The sequence below is a fragment of the Electrophorus electricus genome, chromosome 24, assembly GCF_041902795.1.
Source record: "Electrophorus electricus isolate QZ-2024a chromosome 24, ASM4190279v1, whole genome shotgun sequence".
In the NCBI taxonomy this organism is placed as follows: domain Eukaryota; kingdom Metazoa; phylum Chordata; class Actinopteri; order Gymnotiformes; family Gymnotidae; genus Electrophorus; species Electrophorus electricus.
Window position 1 is genome coordinate 4,341,634 of NC_137520.1, and position 26,078 is coordinate 4,367,711.

A 26,078-nucleotide genomic window follows, 5' to 3' on the forward strand; every position below is an offset into this window, starting at 1 on the left:
GCAACCTGTACATTTTTTCATTCTATAGACTTCAGTCTGGCATAGCAAATTGCTTATGAATGTGTCCTTTGCATCTTCTTTATAAAGCTTGAGAATTAGATTTTTGTCATGAGCTTATATTTTCTTTTATTTTTACGCCCTATTTTTGCTTATTTATTCATTATAAATCAAGTCCGCACAGCCCACCAGACATGATGAGCCAAATTCTGTAGTTTGTAAAGCAAAATAAAATGCTGTGAGCTCTCTTTCATTTTACCAGGCTAGATTTGATCAAAGTCAGATCAGGGTGTTAAGTAGCCCCAGTCATATACAGAGAAACATGGGTTTGGAAAGAGGAGATCATTAGTAGAATTGCCCAGTTTATTGCTTCCCAGTGAGTTATCCAAAGTTTTTATGAGCTAGATTTAAAAAAATGTACTAACTCATATTTATAATGTTTTCACAACAGCATTTTTTCACACAATACTTAGCAAAGGTATTCTTAACATTATGATATAGATTCACCTGTATTCAGGCACATTACATGATGTTAAACAATTACTGTTCCTACCCATCGTACACACAGACTTTTCTGAAGCTGGATTCATTGGATTCCGAATCTATTAAGACAAGTCTGAGGTCCATACATGAAGAGCGGTACAGCTACCAAATAACGTTCTAATAGCATACGAAAACTGGATATACATGACATTCTGTGAAATACAGATGAAAACACTGCACACTTGCTCAGAAAAGTTAAAAGGCAGTTTACTGGTTCTCAGGTTTTATGCAATAAAGGTCAATGATGCTGGAACTCAGTATAAAGGAAAGTACAAAATGTAGCTAACAAAACATTCACAGACATTATATGGGTGTGTCTTTTTGTTTTGTTATTTTGTGAAAATACTATTGTAAAATGACCACATAGTATGTTTCTGTAAAAATATTACCTTTTAAAAAGTTCATTATTACATAGGGCTACATTTGAGAGTAACAGCATGTAAATTCAGTAGAGAATTAATGAATATCATGGCTTTTGGCAAAATAAAAAAAAACAACTGTTGCTTCAGACATTGTTGATGTGTTTATTAATTATCATGATTTTTGCTCTTTCCTTTGTTATATGTTACTAGCCTGCTAGTATATTTTCTTAGATAATATATTTCTTTGTATAATGTAATTCTTTCATACTGTTGAAAAGATGCTTTTCTCTCGGTTCTGGGCTTAGCAAGTTAATTATGGCCACTGGGTGTTAGTAAATTAATTTCTCATTGAGAAAAAATAAATAAAAGTTGTTTTGAATAATGAGAACATGGCATATGGAAACTTTATCTGTAGGGGAGCAACAGTTGAACAAAGCAGTTCGCTGGTGCCATCCATTTGTCCAGATAACAGGAATAGTAGAAAACTGAGGTCTGTAAGAATGATGAATATATCAGGGGTGGCGAGCAATATCAAGATACTGGCATAGCATGTAGGTAGAAGAATCCAGACAACAATAGAAACAGAGTCCGCAGAGTTGTGACAGCGTGTACCAGAAAATCATAGCCTAGTAGTGGTAGGCAGGTAGACTGACCACAAACATGTCAAAGCAAAAAAGGGAAAAAGAGGCAGTACACAATAAGAAAAGATCATGGCAGATCTTTATTGGTGGAGACCCAGAGGGCATCACTAGAAAAGGCTTTGGTCAGTGCAACTCTGATTTACTTACCATGCTAGGTTAGCCACCCGACTATACCAAACAGCAACCAGCCTAAGAACAGTAACAAATCTAAATTTCTAAGTGCTGGTAGCCAACAACTTTAAAGAGCCATTGAAAACTCACCTGATAAAGAAGCAGCCAAAGTGTAGGTTAGCAGGAAAAGAGCTCACAGAAGGAAGGCATGTAAAGTCACACAGAACAGGCGATGAATACAGTTGTGGGGTCATTTACTGAAAACAGGAAAAAAAAGAAAGATATTAACCAAAAATGTCATCTAGAATTATGAATTATAAAAGAAAACATGGCAACAAAATGTTTGTATGGTCTGGAGGGCAAGGCAGCAGCAGTAGCGCCAAGCATACTCTCTCATCCAGCTAGATGCAATATAATAGTTAATTTTAGCAGTTATAGCTTTCAAGTTAAAGTAGAAAAAGAATTAAAGTAATTGTTTTAGTTGTTGATAATGCATTTTGTTTGAATGTTATTGTCACGGTTGGCCCGGCATCCAGCAGGAGAGACACGCCCACTCGTGCTAGGGATCACCCCACATACCTGCCTCACTCCCAATCACCCACCTATTAATTATATTCACCTGTTCCTTGTTTTCTTTCATCTTTATTTAAACCCACAGGTCCTGGAAGATAGCGCTGCACATTAGTGGACTACGGAGTCTCCACTCTATGCATCGCTACTCTGAGAGCCAGATGGTTTATTCTCTTTTGTTTCATCAGTGTTTTTGATCATTGCTTTAATGGAAAATAAAGAGCACTTTGGCTCAACCTTGCCTCTCGCATCCTCTGTGCCGTCCACATCACAGAATGTGCAGCCAACTGGAAGCGAGGCAAGTAGCCCTGACTGGGCGCACCTGCTTACTGTCCAGATGGCAGCACTGGAACAGCAGAAGCAAGAGATCGGAGAGATTCGCTCATTAGTGCAGAGTCTCGGGCAGTGCAAAACCGCCTCACAACAAGCCCTGAGCATCGAGTGACCTCTCCTAATACTCCACCTGTCCCTGAAGGGGTAAGGAGTTTGATTGCCACCCCAGAGGCTTACGGGGTAGACCCAGAAAGCTGTGAGGGGTTCGTGGTTCAATGTGAACTTGCCTGACCAAGCTAAGGTGTCATTTGTGATCTCTAGACTCACCGGGAAAGCCCGTGTCTGGGGAACCATTCTAGTGGTCAGTTCTTCCCCGTTGATAAATGACTACCGTGGTTTTGTCCAAGATTTAAAAACTGTGTTCTATCATCCCCGTCAGGGTAGACTCTGCCAGAAAGCCCTGCTGCGCCTAAGGCAGGGACTATGACCCACCTCAGAATACACCATGAAGTTCCAGACACTCACAGTGGGATCACGCTGGAATGAACCTTGCTGGATGCATTTCTAGGCAGCCTGAGGGCCAAATTGCAGGCAGAATTGGCCTGCAAACAGGAGACTGCCACGCTGAATGAGGTCATTCATCTTGCCATCACCTACAACCGCTTCCTATAGGTGCGACGCGTCACCTCCACTGAGGGTTACCACATCGGGAGGGAACCCCGGCAACGGGACAAGCCGAAACCCCAGAGGAACCTATGCAACTGGTCATGGCCATGATACGTAGCAGCCCACAGGAGTGGAGGAAATGTGGCGATTCATTGAGTTGCTCCCCAGCTCTCTCGATGTTCAAGGTACCGATTAAGGTATTGAACAAGGGTTGTCTTCTTTCTGCCACAACACTGGTCGACTCTGGAGCAGTGTGGAATGTGATGGACTGGTGCCTCGCAAGGAAGTTGGGGATAAAAGCGATTTTCCAGCCTTCTCCTTTAAGAGTGCAAGCGCTTGAACGGAAGGCCTGTGGGTTCAGGGTACGCAACTCATGTCATTGCTTGTGTCTTCCTTGAAATGAACGGGGAGCATGTTGAGCACATTTCTTTTTATCTCCTTTCCTCTCCTTTTTACCCCCTTACGTTAGGTTTACCATGGATACGTTTACACAACCCTCACCTGCTGTGGACCGAGAATCACATCCTTGAGTGGGCATCCTGCAACAGGCAATACCTTCCCACCCAGGCTGTACCTCTCCAGTCAACATCAATAGAGAGTCCAGACGCTGACAAACACCAAACCATTCCCCGGGAGTACAGAGACCTGGCATAGGTGTTCAGTCCCACTAAGGCTACACAGCTTCCTCCCCATCATGACTGGGATTGTGCCATCACTGTCAAGGAGGGAGCCATCCCTCCCAGGTGTAGAATCTACCCTCTCTCACAGGAGGAGCAGACAATGGGGCAATACATTAAGCAGGCACTGAAGCAGGGGTACATTCATCCCTCCGCTTCTCCGGCCTCTGCCAATGTCTTTTTAATCAAGAAAAAGGACGGGGGCTTGAGACCTTGTGTGGACTACCGAGGGCTCAACGAACTGCTTGTACAGTACCCTTATGCCCTTCCCCTGGTCCCAGCCATGCTTGAGCAGTTAAGGGGAGCCAGGTATTTTACTAAATTAGACCTATGCAGCAGTTATAATCTCATAATCTCATGTCCATTTGTGGAACAGAGAACAACTTTGAAACTAGTAGACACTGTAATGAATTTTAACATTTAAACAGTTTGCAGTGTGTGAAAAGTGACAATAAGCATAATAGGTCCCCTTTAACATTCAAATGTCTTTCCATTGGAATCCTTAATTCTGATTGAGCGAAGGTGATCAATGAGATAAAAAAAGATAAAAGAGATTTTAAAAAAGATACAATTTACAATTCCTACTGTTGTCATGAGGATTAATTCATCTAAATAATTAAATAATTAGTCAATTCAATTCAATTAATATTCATGACAGAGCAGAAAACTGTTTCTAGATTTTTTTTTTATAGTTGTCACTAAGTTATTTATTATTGAAAATAAGAAATAGTTCTTAATCGGTAATGAGCAAAAAACAAGGGCTAAACCATGTTGTCATTGCAGTGCATCAAGTCAGCCTAGTGTAAAGTTCAGAATCAACAACTGAGTATTATAGTCTTTGCTACGTTTGAACTGCAAGCCCAGTTGTCCTCTGTGGAGTCAACCATGGGCAATCAAAAAGAGAATAAACATTGGCTTGGCTTTCTAGATATGGCCACTCCTCTATCTACACACACTATACTGAGTTCAGGTGTTTCAGCCACGCACCTTGCGATGTATGAAATCAAGTACACAGCTCATACTGAAGTATGCACAGGTTTTAAGTGTGGCAGTGTCATAGGATACCACCTTTATCACAAATCAGTTCTATTAAGTAAATGCTATTGTTTTGAAATGGAAATGTCTACATGCGACAACAGCCAAGAGGTGGTAGATACAAACTGACAGAACAGGACATCCTAGTTCTGAAGCATATAAAATTGCCTATCCTCTATTGCATTAGTCAGTACATAGTTCAAAACTACTAGAAGCAAAAGCAGCACAAGAACTGTGTGTCTTAAGCTTCATTAAATGGGTTTACATGACCATGCAGCTACAAACAAGTCACTCTGCACAATGCCAAGAATTGGCTGGAGTGGTGTAAAGCACAATGCCATTACACTCTGGAGCAGTGGAAATGTGTTCTCTGCGGTGATGAATCATACTTCACTGTCTTGCAGTCTGCTGAATGAATCCTTTTTGGTAGATGTCAGGAAAAAACAATGCATTATGCTAACAGTAAACTTTTGTAGAAGAGGATTGCTGGTCTGGGGCTATTTATCATGGTTTCGGCTAGGCCTAGTAGTTCTGGTGAAAGGTAATGTTAATATTACTGCATTTAAAGGCATTTTAAGCAATTATATTCTTCAAAATTTGTGACATCAGTTTTTGTAAGGCTCTGCCCTGATCTACAATATAAAGACATGGAGTCTGAGTTCCACTGTAACTCCAGTGGCCTATACAGAGACCTGACGTCAACCACATTAAACACATTTTAGATTAATTTGTCAACTTTAAGCACCGGAGGGGATTGAATAGAATGTTCAGAAAACTCATATGATGATCAGGTGTCTACATATTTTCGGCCTTACCGTGTATTACCTGTTTCAGGTTTCAAATCACAATATATAGGCTACAATATAAGGCAGCTTGCAGGTAGTGACTTCTACAAACTACACTGTCCACAGTCAAAATAATCAGCCACTTTGGTCAAGGCTTTCAATATATATCCTTTTTAAATGCTCTGTTAAAAGATGCAAATATATATACCATTATAGCTCAGGCATCTAATATCCCTCACAACTTGTTATTGAATATAAAGACACTCCAAATGTGCAGTTGCATCTTGTTCCATTCCTGCACCCATCACAGGATGTGTAGCCACCAGACAGGAGTGCAGTGAATGCACCAGACTGCACTGACATCCTGCCATTCCAGGCCACTGTCACACTTCAATCTACATTGGGCATATTAAATAGAGGATCTCATCTGTTTAGGAGCACTTTAAATTAAACTCTGACAGGAGAAAGGCAGTGTGCTTTTAACCTCATTGCATTGTATGTGTTTTTTTAATAACCTTCCAAATAAGAAATTATTAGTTTATTGAAAAGTGTGCTGCTGTTATTATAATTGCTCTATTTTTTACAGCTTGTTCTGGGGCATCACTAGGGCTTTTTTATTCCGGGCTTGAGAACCCAATGGTTTGAGCCTAGCCACACAATGTTTTTCCTCTAGAATAGTCATCATTGAGTGTAACATTAGTCAAGGTTTACAAGGTTATTGGCAGTAATTACAACTAAATTACAACTAAAAAGAAAAAAACATTTGTCTTTGATGTTTTTGACAGGCTGTGATTATATCGGTATGCTTTGCCCTGTTCATGTTCACTAACAGTAAAAGTCATTTTTAGCTGTTACATATCTATAAATTAGCTACTTTTCTTGTCCCTCAATAATCTGAAATATGTCAAATCTCCACCTCATGCTCCTTTTAATCAGAATAAATAAATATAATAAATAACCAATGAAGCAGTTATAACAAAAAGGAGTTTATAAAAGGAAGCAAAATGATACAAAGGTGAAAAGGAGAATAAGGGAGTTTGAATTGCCAGTGTTTTTGTTTTCTGCTATGTTTTAGCCGGTTTACCTCTTGTGCTTCTTTTGTTTGCTTGTTATGGAGCATAAAGACACTCCAAATGTGCACTTGCATCTTGCTCCCTGCAATCATCACAGAACATGCAGCTACCAGATGGGAGTGCAGCAAGTGCACCAGACTGGACTGACATCCTGTCATTCAAGGTCATGGCTCTGGCTAAGAAGCAGGAACTTGGCAAACTTCAGTCCATGGTTGATCGCCTCACCCACTACATAAAGAGCCTCTTCATGAGCTTAGCCACCTGGCCTTGTGAGCGCCTGAGCCCCTCAGCAGCCAAGGGAGTGCAGTACCATATCGCCATCCCTGAGGTCTATGATGAGGACTCCGAAGGGTGTGAGGGGTTCATGATACAATATGAGCTTTATGTCGCTTACCAGCCCCACATGGCTGACCATGCTAAGCTGAGGGTACTTCACTAAACTGGATCTACACAGTGCCTACAACATGATAAGGGTTGAATAGGGAAATGAATGGGAAACAGCTTTTAGCATGGCCTCCTTACAGCTTAGCCACAGTACCTTCTGTATATCATGCATACATCAGTGAGGTCCTAAGAACATTCCTGTGTAGATCTGTAATTCACTTACATCAATGACATCTTGATATATTCACCATCCTACAACCAACATGTGCAAGATGTGTATTAGGTACTCAGCACTCTCCTGCGCAAAAATCAATTGTAATATATTACAAGCTGGAGAATGGTAAGTTTCACTTCCATGAGTTGAATGTCCTGGGTTACATCGTCAGCCTGCATGCAGATGCACCCTAGTAAGGTGAAGACCAGATGGCCACAACCCAAGATGTGCAGCAAGCTGCACCAGTTCCTGTGGTTAACCAATTTCTATGCGTGGTTGTAGGGTCATTCAGTACCCTTGCTAAGGCCCTGATGGAGCTGCTGCACTCGCAGGTATTCCATTTGAAGTGGACACTGGCAGCAGTTGAGGCTTTTGTTGTGCTTAAGAGAGCCTTCACCAGCACTCCAGTACTGCAGCAGCTCAACCCAACTTAGGCGTTCATCATGAAAGTAGACATGTCCATTGTGGGACTGGGAGCCTAACTGACCCCCAGAGCGGGTGAGTGAGAGAAACTAAGCCAGTGGCTTTTTTTTTTTTTTGCTCAGAAGCTGACCCCAACATAGTGCAACTATGGAGTCTGTGACCAGGAGTCTGTGACCATAAAGATTGCCTTCAATTTGAAGAGGTCATAGCACGAGGGAGCACCACACCCCTTCATGTTGATCACAAACTACAAGAACCTGCAGTACCTTTTGGTGAAGATAGTTTACGCCTTATTCTGCTGATAAAAAAAACAAACTGTTTTGGGAAGGTTGAACTGTCTCACCTCCTGCCCAAGATATGGACTCTAATTATTTAGTAAACCTGGAGGGTCTCCCAATCACACCATTTTTAACAGTTAAAGATTTTGGTGTAATTATGGATCCCAGTCTCTTGTTCAAAGTTCATGTAAATAATATTTCCTGCACAGCCTTTTTCGACCTCAGGAACATTGCAAAGACTAGGAACATACTATCTTTACATAATGGAGAAAAGCTAGTCCATGCATTTATCACTTCCAAATTGGACTACTATAATGCCTTACTATTTGGTTGCATCACTGTGCATACCAAGTACATAAACAAGCTCATTACTTTAAAACAGAGAAGTTCCTTCCAGAACTAGAACGTTTGATCATTTTACTCCTATCTTAGCTACACTGCAATGGCTCCCAATATTGTATTGATTATAAAATGCTTCTAATGTTCTATAAAGCACTGAACAGTCATGCCCCTACCTTCGCAAACTAGTGCATTATGATCTGTCACATCTGTTTATATCAAGATGTGCAGCTCTTTATTAGTACCTAGAATAAGGAAATCTACTGCAGGGTGCAGAACTTTGTCCTATAAAGCTCCCACACTGTAGAATAATCTTGATGTCAACGTTCGAGACTAGGACACGGTCTCAATATTTAAGGTTAGACTGAAAACCTATTTTTACAGTCAGGCATTTTACTAAATACCTTTCAACTGATGTTCCAGGGAACCTTATGTATGTGTTTCTTCTGGGTCTATACTTTAGCTGCTCTCCCATAGCTAGATCTGCTATAGTCTATGCTTGCACATTATAGCTCCTTAATTTACACACTTTAGTATTTGGACATGACTAATAATCTATCCTCTCTTTCTCCTGAGGTGTACCTACTCCAGATGATGTTACTGAGCCTCAACCCATCTCAGCTGCCATGGCTCTTCCTACCACCCCCTGATGCCCCCCTGCTGTGGCCCATCCTCCCCTCATTACTTATTTTGCTCCTTGTTGTTTATATTGTTGCTATTGTGGCATCTGGTGTTGACTAGAGGAGGCTGGGTCCCCCTTTTGAGTCTTGCTTCCTCTGAAGGTTTCCTCCTCATGCTCTTAGGGAGTACCTTTGGTTTGCTCAGGGGGGGTTGGACTTGGTCACCTGTAAAACTGTTTTGTGACAATGACTGTTGTAAAAAGTGCTATATAAATAAATCTGACTGACTTTGTAAGTATAGCATCAGAAGCTGCATGGACAAACTTGCTGTGCTTCAACCTGGCAGCGAATAGGTTGTGAAGTAAGTTTCTTCTGATTTAGACTGGTATTGAAACAAAATTTCAGAAAACATTTGAAACAAGGATCTATATATGTTCTAAACATTTTAAACATGCATCTATAAAACAAACAAGCCTACACAAGTACAGCTCAGCATAATATCTACAATGTGACTCAAATAATTGTATTTTGATGTATTTTAAAGCCCTTAAATCTCAATGTAAATCTTAAGCCACAATTGAGGTTATCAAATCATTGTGAGATCAAGCTACCAAGCCCCCTAACTTTTGTGCATCATTTTAGACATTAGTAGAAAAGCTATCTATCCACACTCCTCCATCCTTGTAACTGGGTTCTCCACCACCTCAGGGCCCAGGTCCAGAATGGTGAAATCCGTTTCTTAGATGTTCCTGACAGCAAGCTCAATATGGTAACTTGTGTTTTCATTAAATGTATACCTGTCATCTCTGAGATGCTCTTAGGATTTCATGCTACATAGACAACTACCTCATTTGTCTCCCATAAGAGAACAGAGTACAGAAAAAGCTCTACAAATACTGTTGAAAACTCTGTTTGTTACAGAGAAGGCAAGTTTGTAGCAAGCTGTAGTCATAGTTATAGTTTGTAGAGACTACACAACCCAGAACATCTGCATGATAAACTAGTAAAAATCAGACTCAATCAGTGTGTTAATTAATTTTGCACTAGCAAAGTGGAGGCTTAGCATGTTGCTCAGTGTAGTGAATATTGTATGGTGGTGTTTGAACATTGTATGTTGGTGTTTGTTGGTCCTATGTACATTCATACTACTATAAGTCCAGCTCAGATTATCCTATACTTTCTTCTTTTTTTGTTTTTTCTTCTACTAATGTTCATTTATATACAGGCTACCTCTGCTAAAGCTATTGCTCATTGGCATTGCATTGCTATTTCTAACCTTGTTCTGCCTGGATTGATCAAAATTAGCTGATGTGTAAATTATTGTGTATTGTCATCTGTTGGAATCCACTATACTGCATATTTTTCTTTCGTGTCTCAACATTGCTTTTTAGAATGGGCTTTGGGGACCCTTACTATATTATCCAGATTATTTTATTGGAATATTTAGTATATATTTAGTATGTATAATTGATACAATTAATATTGTATAGCTGATACATTTTTGAACAAATAATATAATTTGTAATTAAATAAGGATTTTTTTTTTCCCTGTATACAGAAACCACACCCACATACCTGCAAATTCAAACACATGCTCAAAGCCCATCACTGTATGCTCATTCTCTTGTGCCAGTAATAATCTTGGTTATGTCAACCTTGGGACCAGTCATCATCTATTTTTATTGAGGGAGTTTAAGTTGGTGCTGATCTTAATGGCAGTGCATGTACATAATACTTAACAATTATTGTCCAAACACAAAGCTCATTATAGCTTCCGATTTTTTTGGTGTTTAGCTTCAACATTAATTATTTATAATTGTGTGTGTATGACTATGCTGTGTATATGAGGGATTTTGACTATGTTTATGCCATGATCATAAAAATGAATAAAAGATTGACAAAGAGAAAAAAGACAAAGAAAAAAAGACAGACAAAAAAACTCACTTCCCCTTGCAGCTGTTGTTTAGCCTGAGAGAGTGCAAGGAAGATAGAAAATAACACATCAGTTGCTTCATTAATATTTTTCAGTGCACTCTATCATATTATAGGCAACTCTACAATCAAGGAAATTACATGGATAGGAATCATTTGTGAATAATAAGTCATTAAATGAAAACAATGAGAACCTAGTGTTTAAATTTAGTTTACTTTCTTTGTGTTACTGACATGTCAGTACTTTGTTGACTTTGTTGTCAACAAAAACAGAAATTCAAAACAATTGTGTTTATTTGAATTCTTAGCTCTTCACTTGACCTGCAATCAAAACCTATACTTTGATACTATACTAATTGTATGAGTTTGAAAAGGCCCAGAGGAAAAAGGAAAAAACAAACAAACAAACTTTTCTTGTATTTAATATACAGGTAACATGCACAAAAGTTGTATTGTGTTCATGGTATTTGAAAACCATGATTTATTAATGCAAGCTGTCAGAACACTTTGTAAAGGAGGTGCTAAATTATTACTTTTTATGTGGACAGTGTTGCTACTGATGATAAAAAACTAACCTGAGAAAACTTTTGCAGGCTGGATCCTTATAAAACCTCAGCATACATTAGACCATGTTGTATATCTATTGCTTTCATACTCATACTTTGTTCCATGAGTAAATTAGTCAAAATTCAGGGGTAAACTTACCGAGGAATAACTGGAGGAAGCACTGGATGTCAATGATAGCACTGAGCTATCAACTACAAAGTGAGAGTTGTTGTTTTAGAGTTATTGTAAAAACTATTAAAGTGAACCAAACTTGTCTACCAATATGGCTACTGCAGTTCAGTACTGAAACAAACACCAAAGAAGTTCTTTCACCATCATCCCCAGGATCTTTGTCCATGAAGGATGCAGAATGAATCATGCTTTTGGGATGTTTGGTCAGTGACAGGGTGCTGTCCAGCAAGGAGGTCTGGTACAGGTCAAAGTCAGTATCATGGGTGGGGATGCTATTGGAGCGAGTCATCTTAGGGATGCACATGCCAGGGCTGTGTGCAATCAGAACATGTACTAATTAGAGGATATTGTCATCTCATTGATACTCTGTTTAAGACTCAGTACTGGTCAGTGGGAGCTTACTCATCAGTGATGTGGAAGAGGGGCTGTCTATCTCAGTCAAGCTCATGATTGTGCATGAGTGACCACCCCCCCCCCCCCCCCTATGCTATCACTCTGAGAAGACCCATACTGACTGAGGGGCAAAGAAGGGATCATATTATTATTTAACTTTTCATTTAATTCATGGTGATAAAATCCATCATTGAAGCTGAATTATCATCCTTTTTAATGAAGGGTAGGATGTAGATAAAGGTAAATAAAGTAAAAGGCAAATACCTCAGAGAGATCTGAATACCCAGGCTATTATCAAAATGATTTGGTTTCTAGCATGGACTAGCTATGATGTTTGCATCGCAAATCACTGGATGTTTCCATCTACTGCTGGAAAAATGTCTAATCCTACTACAAAATGTAAGTATAAATGAGAAAGTATACTGTTTCTTTACAGTACTGCAGCATTTACAGAATTTTCAGGATAATCAGGATAATTGCTTTTTAGTTTTGTCATTTTCCACTCTATGCCGTTCACAACCTAGCTAGTTATTATGCTACCTATCTCAGAAAATGCCACCTAGCTAACTAGCCTGTGCAGTAGCCTCTATGAGCATTGATTAGCTGATTAGCTAGCCCTCAGCCTGAGACACTCGCTGAAAGTGAAACTCCATGCTGGAGTTTTCTTCGGCTCTCCAGTGTCCTTGGCAGTGGGTGGACAAGACTCTCTCTCTCTCTGACAATCCAACTCCACAACTCCATATATCATACTTCTACAATGTTTTTCACGTTCTTTTTTTTAATGCTAATTCATCAGTGTACTATGGAAAAATACCACCCCATCAATCACAGTCGAGAAGCGGCTTTGAATGCTGCAGGTCGGTGCTGGAACACATTTGGGAAACGAAGACCAAGTTCACTGAACCTGAACTTAGCTGACATTGTAAGGTGTTCAAAGTTGTGGTTATAATTTTTACACCCTGGTGAAGTCCTCACACAAAGTCATGATAATGTGTTGCTGCTAATAGATTCTGGCCTCGTAGTTTTGTATGTTGCTCTAAATCAGCAATTTGTAGAGGTCATGGCTCTGCTACGATATGCGAGTAATAAGGAAGGTATGAGCAGAGAACAGAAAGAAGCAAATAGATGATGTCTATCATAGGGGTATCCACCACAGCACATTTTATCCGTGATTTTCCCCACTCTTTATCCTGCACAATTTTATTTGACACTTCAGCATGGTCCTCTGAGTAGATCTCCTTAAGAAACAAACACTTCTTTAAAGTGAATCTGTTCATAACTCGTCAGAGGCTGCTCTATTACAGAGGGTCCCATAAATCTAGAACTGGAGCAAAATTGTGGGGAAGTGTCCACACTTTGTTATTTATGACAGGGAGGGCGCTGCTTTGTCTCTCCTCACATTTGCATTATTTGTGGAAAGCATCTCACTCTTAACTGCATTTATGGACTGCATTTACAAAAATGACCCCAAAAGTCATATACTTGGGAGGTACTGCAGATTTGTAATCCCTGCTTGGTGTCAAATCGACCCCAGCAGCATTCAACCAAGGGAATTGAACAGGTTTGAACATTTGCCTAACTGTGCTAAATGTCCTAAGCATGCATGCTAAAAATCTTGCACATTTAGAAATGTATGAGAACTGGTTTTGAAAATCCAAGTACTGATTCATTCTAGAAAGGTTCCAGTTATGATTTTCCTTTAGAAAGCATGCTTTTATTCATGAGCTGGTAGCATTGTTTGCTGTGGTGTTAGCACAGTCTCCCTGCATTTGGAGTTTTGCACACAGAACCTGAAGTAGCTTTCACAACTTTTACTGTGAATGATCTTCCCTGAGATTGAGTAGTTATGTTATTGTAGTTTCAGATTGCAAGCATGTATTAGGTTATATATGGAATTAGTTTCATTCCATATATGCGAGTAAGGTAAAATAGATTTTTCTTAATGCATGTGCTTTTGGGCATGTTATGTATGTGATGATGGGGATGATGCTGACCTCATCTCACACTATGGGCACTTTCCACCAACACCCAAGATTGGTATTTGAAGGACAGGTTCACTATTTTTCAGTACATACCTTATTAACAGTGCTGTTTCCCCTCATTTATATTTATGCAAAATACAACCTCACTGATAGCTCTTCTTCAGAATCTCATGGGTCTTAAATATAATCCACTGGGGACTGGACTACAGCCAATCTGGGTTTTTAAGACTGCAAAAATCCAGACAAATGCCATTTTCAAAAATGGGAAACTCAGTAGTTAGACATGATAAAAGATTTGAAAAAGTCTCATCCCTGTTATTTTTTTTTTACTGAATGGCTCATTGAACATTGTGCAATTTGGGTTGACATAATAAATCTTCTTCTACTGCTTGTTTTATTATTTTATTATAGTAGTATTAGTTGCATTTATATAGCACCTTTCTCAAACTCAGGGTCCTTTTTTACAAATATTGTTCTTTGTTGTTTTTTTTGCACACACACACCTGATGTTTTGGAGCTTTATAATAGCCAGTTAACTAAATAAAGAGTTAGATTTCTGAAGCATGCATGTTTCTAAATTTGTTGAAAATTGGTATTTGAACTCAGGAATATGGCGGTGTAATCCTAAATGAACAGACTAAAATACTTTTGTGTTTTGAATTAGCTCCCCAGTGAGAGCCAGTACCCAGTTATCCACATCCAAACTGCAAAATGATTTGAATTTTAGTATTACTCGATCTGATGAGTTCCAGATTAAAGTTATTCATTCAAACTGCGATGACAACTTTGTTCTGGTTATATCACCTTTGTGCTGAATTTCGTTTGTGCCAGATGAACTTGAAATGTGAGTCTTTTCACAGTTCTAACGCCCTCCCAATATCATCATGTGTGTTAATCAGTAAGGCAAAATGGACATTTTACACTATACAAAAAACCCCAAAAACATAGGTTGTGTAGTTCTGAGAGTGTAGATCAGTTTTTCCCCTTAGGCCTTCTAACTTTATTGCTGCCATAGCAACAACTAGCATTAAAATGCCTTGCAAAAAATTCTTAATTTTGATGGTCCAATGTGTTCGACAAATCGATCAGAAAGTCTTCTCTTGGTTTCTTTTAATTATAATTTAGTATTATATCTCTTGCAGAACTGTATTGTCCTGTTACATTCTCCACAGTGAGCAGTGGTCATCATCTTTTGAAACAATTATATCCCACTGTTGACAAATTGTTTGGGTTTTTTTGTTTTGTTTTACCTTTTAAGTGGCATACAACTAATTCCGAATTTAAAGCTTAACCTGAATGCTCGAAAAGAAGCAAGGTCTTAGATTTTTATAGAAGAGGACAAATACAGTATGTTTCATGCAAGATATGCCAAAATAAGAGCTTTCCATGTAAAAGAAAATATCATATTCTGAAGTAGGATAATTAAATTTTATCATTGTACCAGTGTCCGTGAGGAGGAGTCTGTGAGGATGTGTATCTTAAAACGGCTTAATGAAAGCTGTGATCTGGCTGAAATCTGGCCTGTATCATCCCTGAGTGATGGTTTAATCTGCTTTAATTTGTGGCTGAGTTCTGGTTGACCCATGGGTCAGTAGTTCAGAGTCACTATTGTCATCGTTCTACAGTAGTTGTGACAAGGCAGTACTATTTTGGGCAGGTTAACACAATATCGCAATTGCATAAATATAATCAAAACCATAATATATACATACTGGTTTTAAAAAACAACTTCATTCTGCCTTCACATAAATCTGCTTTTATATGAAATCTCCGTCAACTGCGTGAGGTTGTTCGTCCATTTTGATAGAAGCAGACTGAATGAACTCTCATTAACTATTTGATTTTTTTTTCCCTCTACCGACCAACACCGATCGTTGATCGACAGTTATATAAAATTATTGCTTGACTGCCATACGATTTAGGCTTCTAGTATCTAAAGATATGCATGGTAGTCTTAATTTATGGTATTAAATTGACAAAGGCCTCGAAATTTGTATTTACCGCCAATCAAATCAGAGGGATTGCTTTCACCCAAAAAGGGACAGGTGCATTACACTAGGGCAACATACCCGGAAGCTCTGCTCTTATCTACAAATCACGTCCTCCCCTCGCGCTAAATAAACTTAGCAAATTAACTATTCACATGAACGGTCTATTTTAGTTCAGAAGCTTTCCGTTGTGAGTCACATAGCTTACATGGTTCTGAAGTAAGGTGTACTTGGAGAAACTGACATGACAAATTTCAGAAAGATCATGCGGAGACACTAGTTTATCTTCGTTACAAGAATAACAGCGCTAACCAACCTTAAGTAACCTACCTGGCAACAGGAAAAAAAATGCAGCGCAAGGAAATGATCGTGCACGCTCTTCATTAATGTAACCTTCGCTGTTTTCAGACCTCCTTTTATGGTGTTTTTGTCAACCAAGTAAGTCACAATAAATACTGTTACGAACAAAAGCATCAACGTGGGGCAAACATTCACTGACTTCATTGAGACTTGGACGATAACAGGTAAGTTAGCTAACATGGCTAGCTAGTTTCTTTAGGTAGGTAGCTAACCTAACTACGTTAGATAGCTAGCCTCTTCGTTTTTCGATGGGTACATTTGCAGAGGGAATCATTTTTCAATTTGTAACCGTTAGGATTTCGACTTGGCTGTTGACTTAACCGAAAGCTAGCTATGTCTGAGAAGTTTTCCGAGGTGGACAAACTACGAGTTTCGCTGTTGCAAAGTTTTGAAGCTCTTGGTGAAACCTCAACCAGCTACTTTGGAGATATTGCTAGGTAATGGCAAATTAACTGTAAAATTATGTAAATTATATACTCTTATATTTTTGTTACTAGTCTGAGTTGTAACTTCAGTTTCCTGAACAGTAATCTTTTAGTAATAATTTCCAGGTTTGACGTTTTAACGCGGATTGAAAATGTTATTCAGAAGACTATTCACAGTTTATCTAGGGAACAAGCACCCGTCTTGATCTTGAAGAATCGTTCCAGCTGGTCCAACGTGAGGTAGAACTGGATTTTGATTAACTGAAAAGGCTACATAACTCAACCATGCAGTATCTCTGCTGCAGAATAGGCCACTGTTGTGTTTATGCCGGTAGTTAGTCAGGACACCCCACTTACTAATTCAAATACACTGTGAAATATGGAGAGCATATTAATAAATAATGTAAAAAGAAGAAGAAGAAAGAAATAGCATCAGGATATGTGTACTAGGTGACTTGGAAAACCAACCGCAACAGAGGAATGTCCATGTTTACACTGACCTGTCAGTCACTTTATTTGAAACTACTGAAATACCCCATTACTCCACCTCCATCTCTGTGATTGGCTAAGAAAACATGGCGGAATCCGGTAAGTGTCCTGCAGTTCTGGACACATGTCATTAACAGTAAGGAAATTTGCATTGACCAGTATTAAATATATTTCTCTGAAGGTGACTCACCCAAAGCATTACTTTACTTGCCTCTCGGAGAGAAACCTCTGGCCTGTTTTTCCTTGGAAAAAGAATTCATATGCCTTGAAATTTTCCACATTTGTTTCATGTTTCACCTATAAACTAAAATGTATTTTATTGGGATTTTATGTGATAAACCAACACAAAGTAGCAAGTAATTGTGAAGTGAAAAGAAAATGATGCTTGGTTTTCAATTTTTTTAATAAATAAAATCTGGAAAGTATAGCGTGCATTTGTATTTAGCCCCCTGTACTCTGATACCCCTAAATAACATCTGGTGTGACCACTTGCCTTCAAAGGTCACCAAATTAGCAAATAGTCCACCTGTATGTAATTTATTCTCAGTATAACTACAGCTGTTTTGTGAAGACCTCAGAGGCTTGTAAGAGAACATTAGTGATCAAACAGCATCATGAAAACCAAGGAACACACCAGACAGGTCAGAGATAAAGTTGTGGAGAAATGTAAAGCAGGGTTAGGCTATAAAAAATATCCCAAGCTATGAGCATCTCACAGAGCACTGTTCAATCCATCATTTGAAAATGGAAGGAGTATGGCACAAATGCAAACCTACCAAGACATAGCTGTCCAACTAAACTGGCAGCCCAGCACTACTTAAAGAAGCAGCCAAGAGGCCCTTGGTCACTCTGGAGGAGCTTCCAAGTCAAAGTCCTGACCTATATCTCATTGAGAATCTGTGGCAAGACTTGAAAATTGCTGTTCACAGGTGCTCTCCATCCAATCTGACTGAGCTTGAGCCATTTTGCAAAGAAGAATAGGCAAGAATTTCAACCTGTAGATGTGTAAAGCTGGTAGAGACATACCCCAAAAGATTTGCGACTGTAATTGTTGCAAAAGGTGGTCCCACAAAGTATTGAGTCAGGGGGGCTGAATACAAATGCATGCTAGACTTTTCAGATTTTTATTAATTAAATAATTTGAAAACCATGTATCATTTTCTTTTCACTTCACAATTATTTGCTACGTTGTGTTGGTTTATCACATAAAATCCCAATAAAATACATTTTAGTTTGTAGGTGTAACATGTAAAAATGTGGAAAAGTTCAAGAGGGTGTGTACTTTTTCAAGGCCCTGTATGTGTGTATATTTTATATATATATATATATATATATATATATAATATATTGTGCGTGCGTGTGTGTGTGCACGCGCGCGTGTACATGCATATATATTCCAATAGTAATTGTAGCACTATGGGCTGTGACCCCCAAACTGAGATCCAGCAGAGTGGCTCTAGATCCCTGTGGCAGGGACTACAGAGGATCACGGACTACAGGAGCCCACCCTCCAGACTGATGAGTGCGGATGAGTATCTGGTGAACGAGCTGAATACATTCTTCGCTCGCTTCGAGGCTACATCTAGCAGCACTACTACTAACAGCGCTAGTGCTAATGGTACTATCGGGGCAGCCAACGGCGCATGCGCAGAGCCCACCATAGAACAACGCCCTTTCATCATCACGGAGAGTGACGTGAGGAAAGTGTTTAATAGGGTGAATACCAGGAAGGCGGTGGGACCAGACGGTATCTGCAGGAGAGTCCTCAAAGCCTGCGCAGACCAGCTAGCACCGGTATTCACCGACATCTTCAGTCTCTCCCTGACGCTAGGTATTGTCCCGTCCAGCTTCAAGCGATCCACCACCGTCCCCATCCCGAAGAAACGTCGACCCTCCGGCCTCAATGACTGCCGCCCTGTTGCCCTCACATCAGTCGTGATGAAGTGCTTTGAAAAGCTAGTCGGAGATTTCATCACATCTTCACTGCCAGCCTCCATGGACCCACTGCAGTTTGCATACCGCCACAGTTGCTCCACTGATGATGCAGTTGCACATTTGCTCCACACCACACTGACCCACCTGGACAAAGGGAGGGGTAATTATGTTAAAATGCTGTTTGTCGACTACAGTTCAGCATTTAACACTATCATCCCCTCCCTGCTCACTACTAAGTTGGAGGATCTAGGACTGCATACATCCCTGTGCGACTGGATCTCCAACTTACTAACAGACAGACCACAATCAGTACGGGTGGGCAACTGCCTCATCCACCCTCACCCTCAGCACTGGAACTCCTTAGGGTTGTGTCCTAAACCCCTTGCTCTACTCACTGTACACCTACGACTGCACAGCCACTTCCGGCTCCACCATCATTGTCAAGTTTGCTGACGACACCGTTGTCATGGGCCTGATCTCAGACAATGATGAGAGGGCCTACCTGGAGGAGATTAAACAGCTGGAAAACTGGTGCCAGGAAAATAATCTCCTCCTAAACGTCAGTAAGACAAAGGAGCTGATCATGGCTTGCACCAAGAAGCAGGAGCGGCACCACCAACCTGTGAGGATCAGTGGAACCACGGTGGAGAGAGTAGATAGTTTCAGGTACCTTCGTGTTCACATCTTGCAGGACCTGTCCTGGTCCCGCCATACAAACTCCCTGGCAAAGAAGGCTCGTCAGCGTCTTTACCACCTCAGACGCCAAGAGACTTCAGACTACCCTCCAAGGTACTGCGGATCGTCTACACTTGCACTGTCGAGAGCATCCTCACGGGGGACATCACAGTCTGGTTTGGGAACAGCACCAAGCAGGACAGACAAGCGCTCCAAAGGGTAGTGTGTTCAGCAGAGCGCATCACTCATACGGAACTTCCTGACCTGCAGACCATCTACTACAAGTGGTGCCAGACCAAGGCCAGGAGGATTGTGAAGGACCCCACCCATCCCAACAATAGGCTCTTCTCTCTGTTGAGGTCAGGGAAGCGCTTTCGCTCCCTGAAGACCAATACAGAGAGACTGAAGAGGAGCTTCTTCCCACAGGCCATTCGGGCCCTGAATCAGGGAAACTGATAAACTGTGGGGACCACCACCACCATGTAACATAACTGTAAATATGTTCAATTACCACCATGTAACATATAACTAAATGTCATTTACAAGATGGAACTGTACATTGTGTACATACATATATACATAACCATATATACATTGTACATTGTGTATATAAACGTAATATACATATATTGTACATACATTGTTAATATATTTTTGTATATATATAGAATATATATTTCTCTATGCACCCCTGTTTTTCTTTTTCCTCAGTTTGGACAGAGCACTCTCAACCATTTCACTGCGAGTTATACTGTGTATGACTATGTATGTGACAAATAAACCAAACTTGAACTTGATCTCTGTCCAGTAGAGTGCAGTCCTGGGAACAGCTAAGATGCTATGCAGGACCCACAAGCTCCCATTTATATATATGGACCTTAAGTGGCAGTGCTTTCATATTCCTTGGGTTTGTCAGCCCTTAATTCCACTGTTGATGTTGGTGATATCTTTTTTGTGAATAGACAAATTGCTCTTTTTATCTTTAGTGGACATTTTTTAGACAAGATTGGGTAGGTTGTTTTATAAGGCATTTTTGCAACGCCAAATGCTAATTCATAGTTATCTTGAACAAATGCACATTGTACAAACAGCTGTTTACGAAGGTTATTTACAACAATTTGGTGAACTTGGAGTATGAATTGAACCTGACATAGCACAATCAGACTTGCTTTTTTCACAACAAAAGCATGAGAAACTCTTAAGAACTTTAAAAACGTTTTTGCGTGTGTCTTAATAATTGTACTGCCCTTATTGTAGGCATATGAAAGACATATCTATAGTATCAGAATCCTTGAAATGATGATAGTATTTTTTAGAGCATTCTAGTTTGTCTAATCTTTTTTTCTAACTCTCAGATTTGACAAATCCTTTGGTCTCCTTTTGAGTTCAGATGCTACTATCACAACTCTACGAAGTGACTGCCCTTCATCTGTAACTAAGTTTGGTGAGAATCTCATGGTTCTGTATAGTGATTTTTTTTATAGATAAATTTGTAATTGGGGAACTTCAGCTTTATTTGTGTAGGTGTTTATTTACAGTGAACATAAAACCTAATGTTAGAACCTAAGGATAAAATGGAATGACTTTGGTGGTGATTTTAATGCAAAGGCAACATGATTGAGATGCAGCAGTTAAAAAAAAGCAAATCAATGAGGTTATCCAGTAACAAGTGTTAAACGTTCAAGGATATAATGGATGGAACATAAAGGTAATTTATGGAGCATGCAGGGAAAGTTATAGCACATCCAGTGGGGTACACAGTGATTAATAGGCTCAGTCCAGAAAGAAATACTGCAGTGATAATGGGGTGGGTTGGGTCAGTAACAGAAGTGCACATTAAGATCAAACTATAGAGCCTCACAGTGGTCCAACCAGTGTAACACAGGTGCAGACTAGGTTTCTTTGTGTCAAGCATATATTTTGTACTTTAGAATTAACTTAAATTTTGTACATTGGACAAGTTGGAACATATACCTAGGCAGTGACTTACTATAACTGAGAAGCTATCACAAATAAATGTAAGCCACATTAATGCCATCAGTAGTAGTATATTAAAGTTGTTTGACAACTTCCTGTTAGATATCATGGTAGTTGTATTGATTGCAAAGCCCATAGATATCACTAAGCCTTTGCCACTGATGTTAAATGCACTGTTTAAAAAAAAAAAAGTAACATTTTAATCACACCTGAGATCTCAGTAAATGAAATATTCAAGCTGAAAATCTTTACTGGTATAAATTGTGTATTTCATTGAGAACAAAATTACTTAACAATGGTCAGTGGAAACCAAATTCAGCCTATTGAGGAATGGATTCAAAATCACACCAAAATTCAAAGTAAAAATTGAAAGAACAAGGTAATCCAATTTGCATGAATTTCATCATAGCAATTCAAAATAGAACTCAGTAGAGTGTATGGCTCCTACATACCTGTGTGCACTCCTGATAATGTCTGGGCATGCTCCTGCTAAGACAGCGAGTGGTTTTCAGTTGGATTCTGGTCTGGGGAATGTGAGGTCCAGTCAGTGGCATCCTTGCCCTAGACATCATGAACTGCCTGCGTAGATGAGGCTGGACATTGTCCTGTACCAGTGTAAGGTCTGGAAGTGACTCTGAGCATTTCATCCCAGTACCTAACAGCAGGCAAGGTACGATGGGATATCGTGGAGATTTGTGCAACCCTCCTAGGAAATGCCTCCCCAGACAATCACTAACCCACCGCCAAACCGGTGATGTTACGGGTAACATAACATTCATCGTGGTGTCTCCTGGCTTTTTCATGTCTGTCACATGCTCAGTGTGAACCTGCTCTCATCTGTGAATAGAACAGGCTACCAATTCTGGTGTTCTCGCAGTGCTCCTCTTTCTCCTCACACAAAGGAACAGATTCCAGACCTGCTGCTGGTTGATGTCCTTCTACAGTCCCTGTCCAGCTCTCCTTGTGTAATGGCCTGTGTCCTACTATTTCCTCCATTCTCTTGAGACTGGGCTGGGAGACACAGCAAAGCACCTGCCAAACCATTCCCTTTTTGGCGGTGTCCTGCTGTTGCCTCTCCAGTGCACCTATTGTCACTTTCATTTGACTGGACAGACAGGACAAATTGATATGCCTGACGTTTTATTGATTTGGTGTTTACTGTAATAATTGTGTTCCTGGAATTATTTGAGCAGTGTATGTATGGACAAAAAAAGCGGATTTACAGACAATTATACCTTGTTACTTATCTGTTTAAAAAAACTTGGTGAAAGAAATCTTTTGTATGCTTGACGATGTTTGGAACTAGCTCATTCATTTTTACTTATGTAACTAAAGAATATTTGATTTGTGTTGTTTATTTTTATCTATGGTATCTTTCTCCATACAGCACTGATTTTTAAATGCCTGTCATCAATTTACAAACTAGTTCAAAGTGGCTCATATGCAACCAAAAGGTAAGTATACCCCAAAATCTGGGGAATAGTAGTAATAGTAATAGTTGTAAAAATAATAACTAAGATATTCTTTTGGCAATTTTTGTTGTTGTTGTTGTTGCTGACAGTTTGTGATCACAGCAAGTCTTTATTCTGCTGAATTTTGTAGGTTTATGGTCCTTCCAATTTCAAACCAGTTCATAAATGTCTTCACATTGGTTATATTATATCTGTAAACAGTCCCTTAAATTGTACCGTATAAGAGCAGGTGGAGTTCTTAAAGGCATATATGCACTAAAGTGGTTTTGCATTATGTCTAACAGAGATATCTACTATAATGACCCTCAGCTATTTGGGTCACAGAAGACTCTGAATTCCATAGTGGATGATATATCATGCATGCTCAAAATTCCTCGGAGGAGTCTACATGTGGTACAGTAGCATGCTTGCTTTATATTAATTTTTCACACAGAAAAACACAAATTTTCTTTCTTTTTATTAAGTGGAACCAGGTTTATTGAAGCTGATGAACAATACTGGACATTTATTTGTTTTCCCTATTATTAAACATCTTTTATATGCTTGATAAGTACCTGATTGTTAGTCACTTGCAAAATCACACAAATTGTATTACTTGAGTTCACTAGGATGGAATGAGAATTTATTGAAGAATATATTAATGGAATTGGAGGATACATTTATTGAAATTCATGTTTATGGATTTAATGAAAGACCTATAGATGAATTTTACTGAAAGATTTATTGAAGGATATTGTTTCAGCTAGCAGATGAGGGCTAGTTTTCATTTAGGTTGCGCGTTCTGATTGCACTCTAAACCTTTATCATAACTGGACAGTACAATTTAAGCAGGGCTTTTATTTATGTTAAGGCACGGTAATCTATGCAGCACTACACCAGTGATGTGGAATATAGACCCTCTTCAATTTACTTCAAGAACATTTGAAGAATAAAGGGTTGTGAGTTTTATTAGCATAATGTAGAGTTGTTAATGCTCCTGACTTTTTACTCCTGGTAAAAACTCTATTGTGTAATTATTTCTTTTTTTAAGTGATCACTTCCATATTTCTGAATACTTTGTGGAAGTTCTTTGAGAGCACCTGTATGTTCAGACCTAACCTTATGATATTTGACTCTTTTTCTTATCAAAGCACATGTATGCAAATAGTAACATTTTTCTTGCAGTTAATTATTATTATTATTATTATTATTATTATTATTATTATTATTAATTATTAATACAAAAAGGGTTGAGTGTGTGTGTGTGTGTGTGTGTGTGTGTGTGTGTGTGTGCGTGCGTGCGTGTGCGTGTTCGTTCCTTACCAGCTTGCCACTTCTAAAGGATTTATCTCTGGTGATCTTTGTTACTTAGAGGAGGATGGTACGAGAGTGGACTGTAATTCCAACTGTACTGTAAGTGATTGGAAGAGACTACCTACACATTAACTTAACATCTACACAGTGTCAAACATTTGATGCTTGCTTTTATTGTACAAAAATTATTGCAACAATTCTGAATCCTCATATCAACTTTCTAGCATTAATAATTCCAAAATGCTGTTGTCTAATTGTTTAATTGTCTAGTTGTGTGTGCCTATACATGATTATAAAGGAGTAAATTTGATGGTCAGTGCTAACTCTCATGCTTCTCCATTTCAGCACTGTCCATTAATTAACATGCATTAATACTTTATATAAAACATTTGAATAGAAACAAACTCCTGTTATTAACAGATTTTTTTTATATTTAAGTAGCTTTGGAGTTGTCCTATACATTTGGCTAGACTTTGCTAAGGGCTTTATAATGAAAAGTGTGTTTGTTATATCGTATGTGTTTAAATGTGGAATGAATTATTAACAGTTACATGTTTGTACAGGCAGTTGCTGTGTCCTCTAATGTCTGTGGGATCACAAGTATCCTTTTAATTTTTTAATTCAGTAAATCAGTTTCCATTATCATAAAGGCATAGGTACACACACTATATTGCCAAAAATATTCGCTCATTTGCCTTCGCAAACTCATGAGTTTGAGTGACATCCCAATCCTAATCCATAGGGTTTAATGCGATGTCGGCCCACCCAACTTTTCTAGGAAGGCTTTCCACAAGGTTTAGGGGTGTGTTTATGGGGATTTTTGACCATTCTTCCAGAAGCAGATTTCAGAGGTGATTTTGATTTTGGACGAGAAGGCCTGGTTCGCAGTCTCTGCTCTAATTCATCCCAAATATGTTCTTTTGGGTTGAGGTCAGGACTCTGCAGGCCAGTCAAGGTCTTCCACACCAAACTTGCTTTGTGCACTGCTGCACAGTCATGTTGGAGTGTTTGTGTATGTTTTTCTCTTTCATAGTATTAAGATATTGTGTCATCTGCAAAGTTTGTTCTAATTATTGAAAAAGATGCAACTTTCCAGAGGCTCTTGGATGATGAGTTTTGCACACGGTTGTATCCATGCATTATAATAACTGTAAGTATGCCTGATGTTCTAAAAAATGTTAATTGTGTGTGTGTGTGTGTGAGAGAGAGAGTTCTCAGAGACCATTTATTAATTAATCTGTGTACTTGTTAGGGTAAAGGTGTACCAGATGTCAACAGCAGGCTAATGGTGAGGAAGCTATGGGACACACTGCACATTCCAGTGTTCGCCTTAATGGATGGTGATCCACATGGTATGCTTATATATGCATATTTGTACTTGTATACGATAAGTTGCAAATAAAATTGTCCTGAAATTATGAAACTTTA

General features: G+C 39.2%; 1 protein-coding gene across 1 annotated transcript in view; it reads left to right on the top strand.

Moving 5' to 3' along the window:
* The first annotated feature begins 16,169 nt into the window (after positions 1 to 16,169).
* The window catches only part of spo11 (SPO11 initiator of meiotic double stranded breaks), a 19,482-nt gene continuing 9,573 nt past the window's right edge, over positions 16,170 to 26,078 (top strand). Inside the window, exons 1-9 of the mRNA XM_027030049.3 lie at positions 16,170 to 16,821; positions 16,936 to 17,049; positions 21,264 to 21,352; positions 23,273 to 23,339; positions 23,642 to 23,750; positions 24,663 to 24,749; positions 25,214 to 25,250; positions 25,691 to 25,800; positions 25,903 to 26,002. Coding sequence (XP_026885850.1) covers positions 16,718 to 16,821; positions 16,936 to 17,049; positions 21,264 to 21,352; positions 23,273 to 23,339; positions 23,642 to 23,750; positions 24,663 to 24,749; positions 25,214 to 25,250; positions 25,691 to 25,800; positions 25,903 to 26,002 — 817 coding nt within the window. The 5' untranslated portion in view covers positions 16,170 to 16,717. The remainder of the gene's footprint in view (positions 16,822 to 16,935; positions 17,050 to 21,263; positions 21,353 to 23,272; positions 23,340 to 23,641; positions 23,751 to 24,662; positions 24,750 to 25,213; positions 25,251 to 25,690; positions 25,801 to 25,902; positions 26,003 to 26,078) is intronic.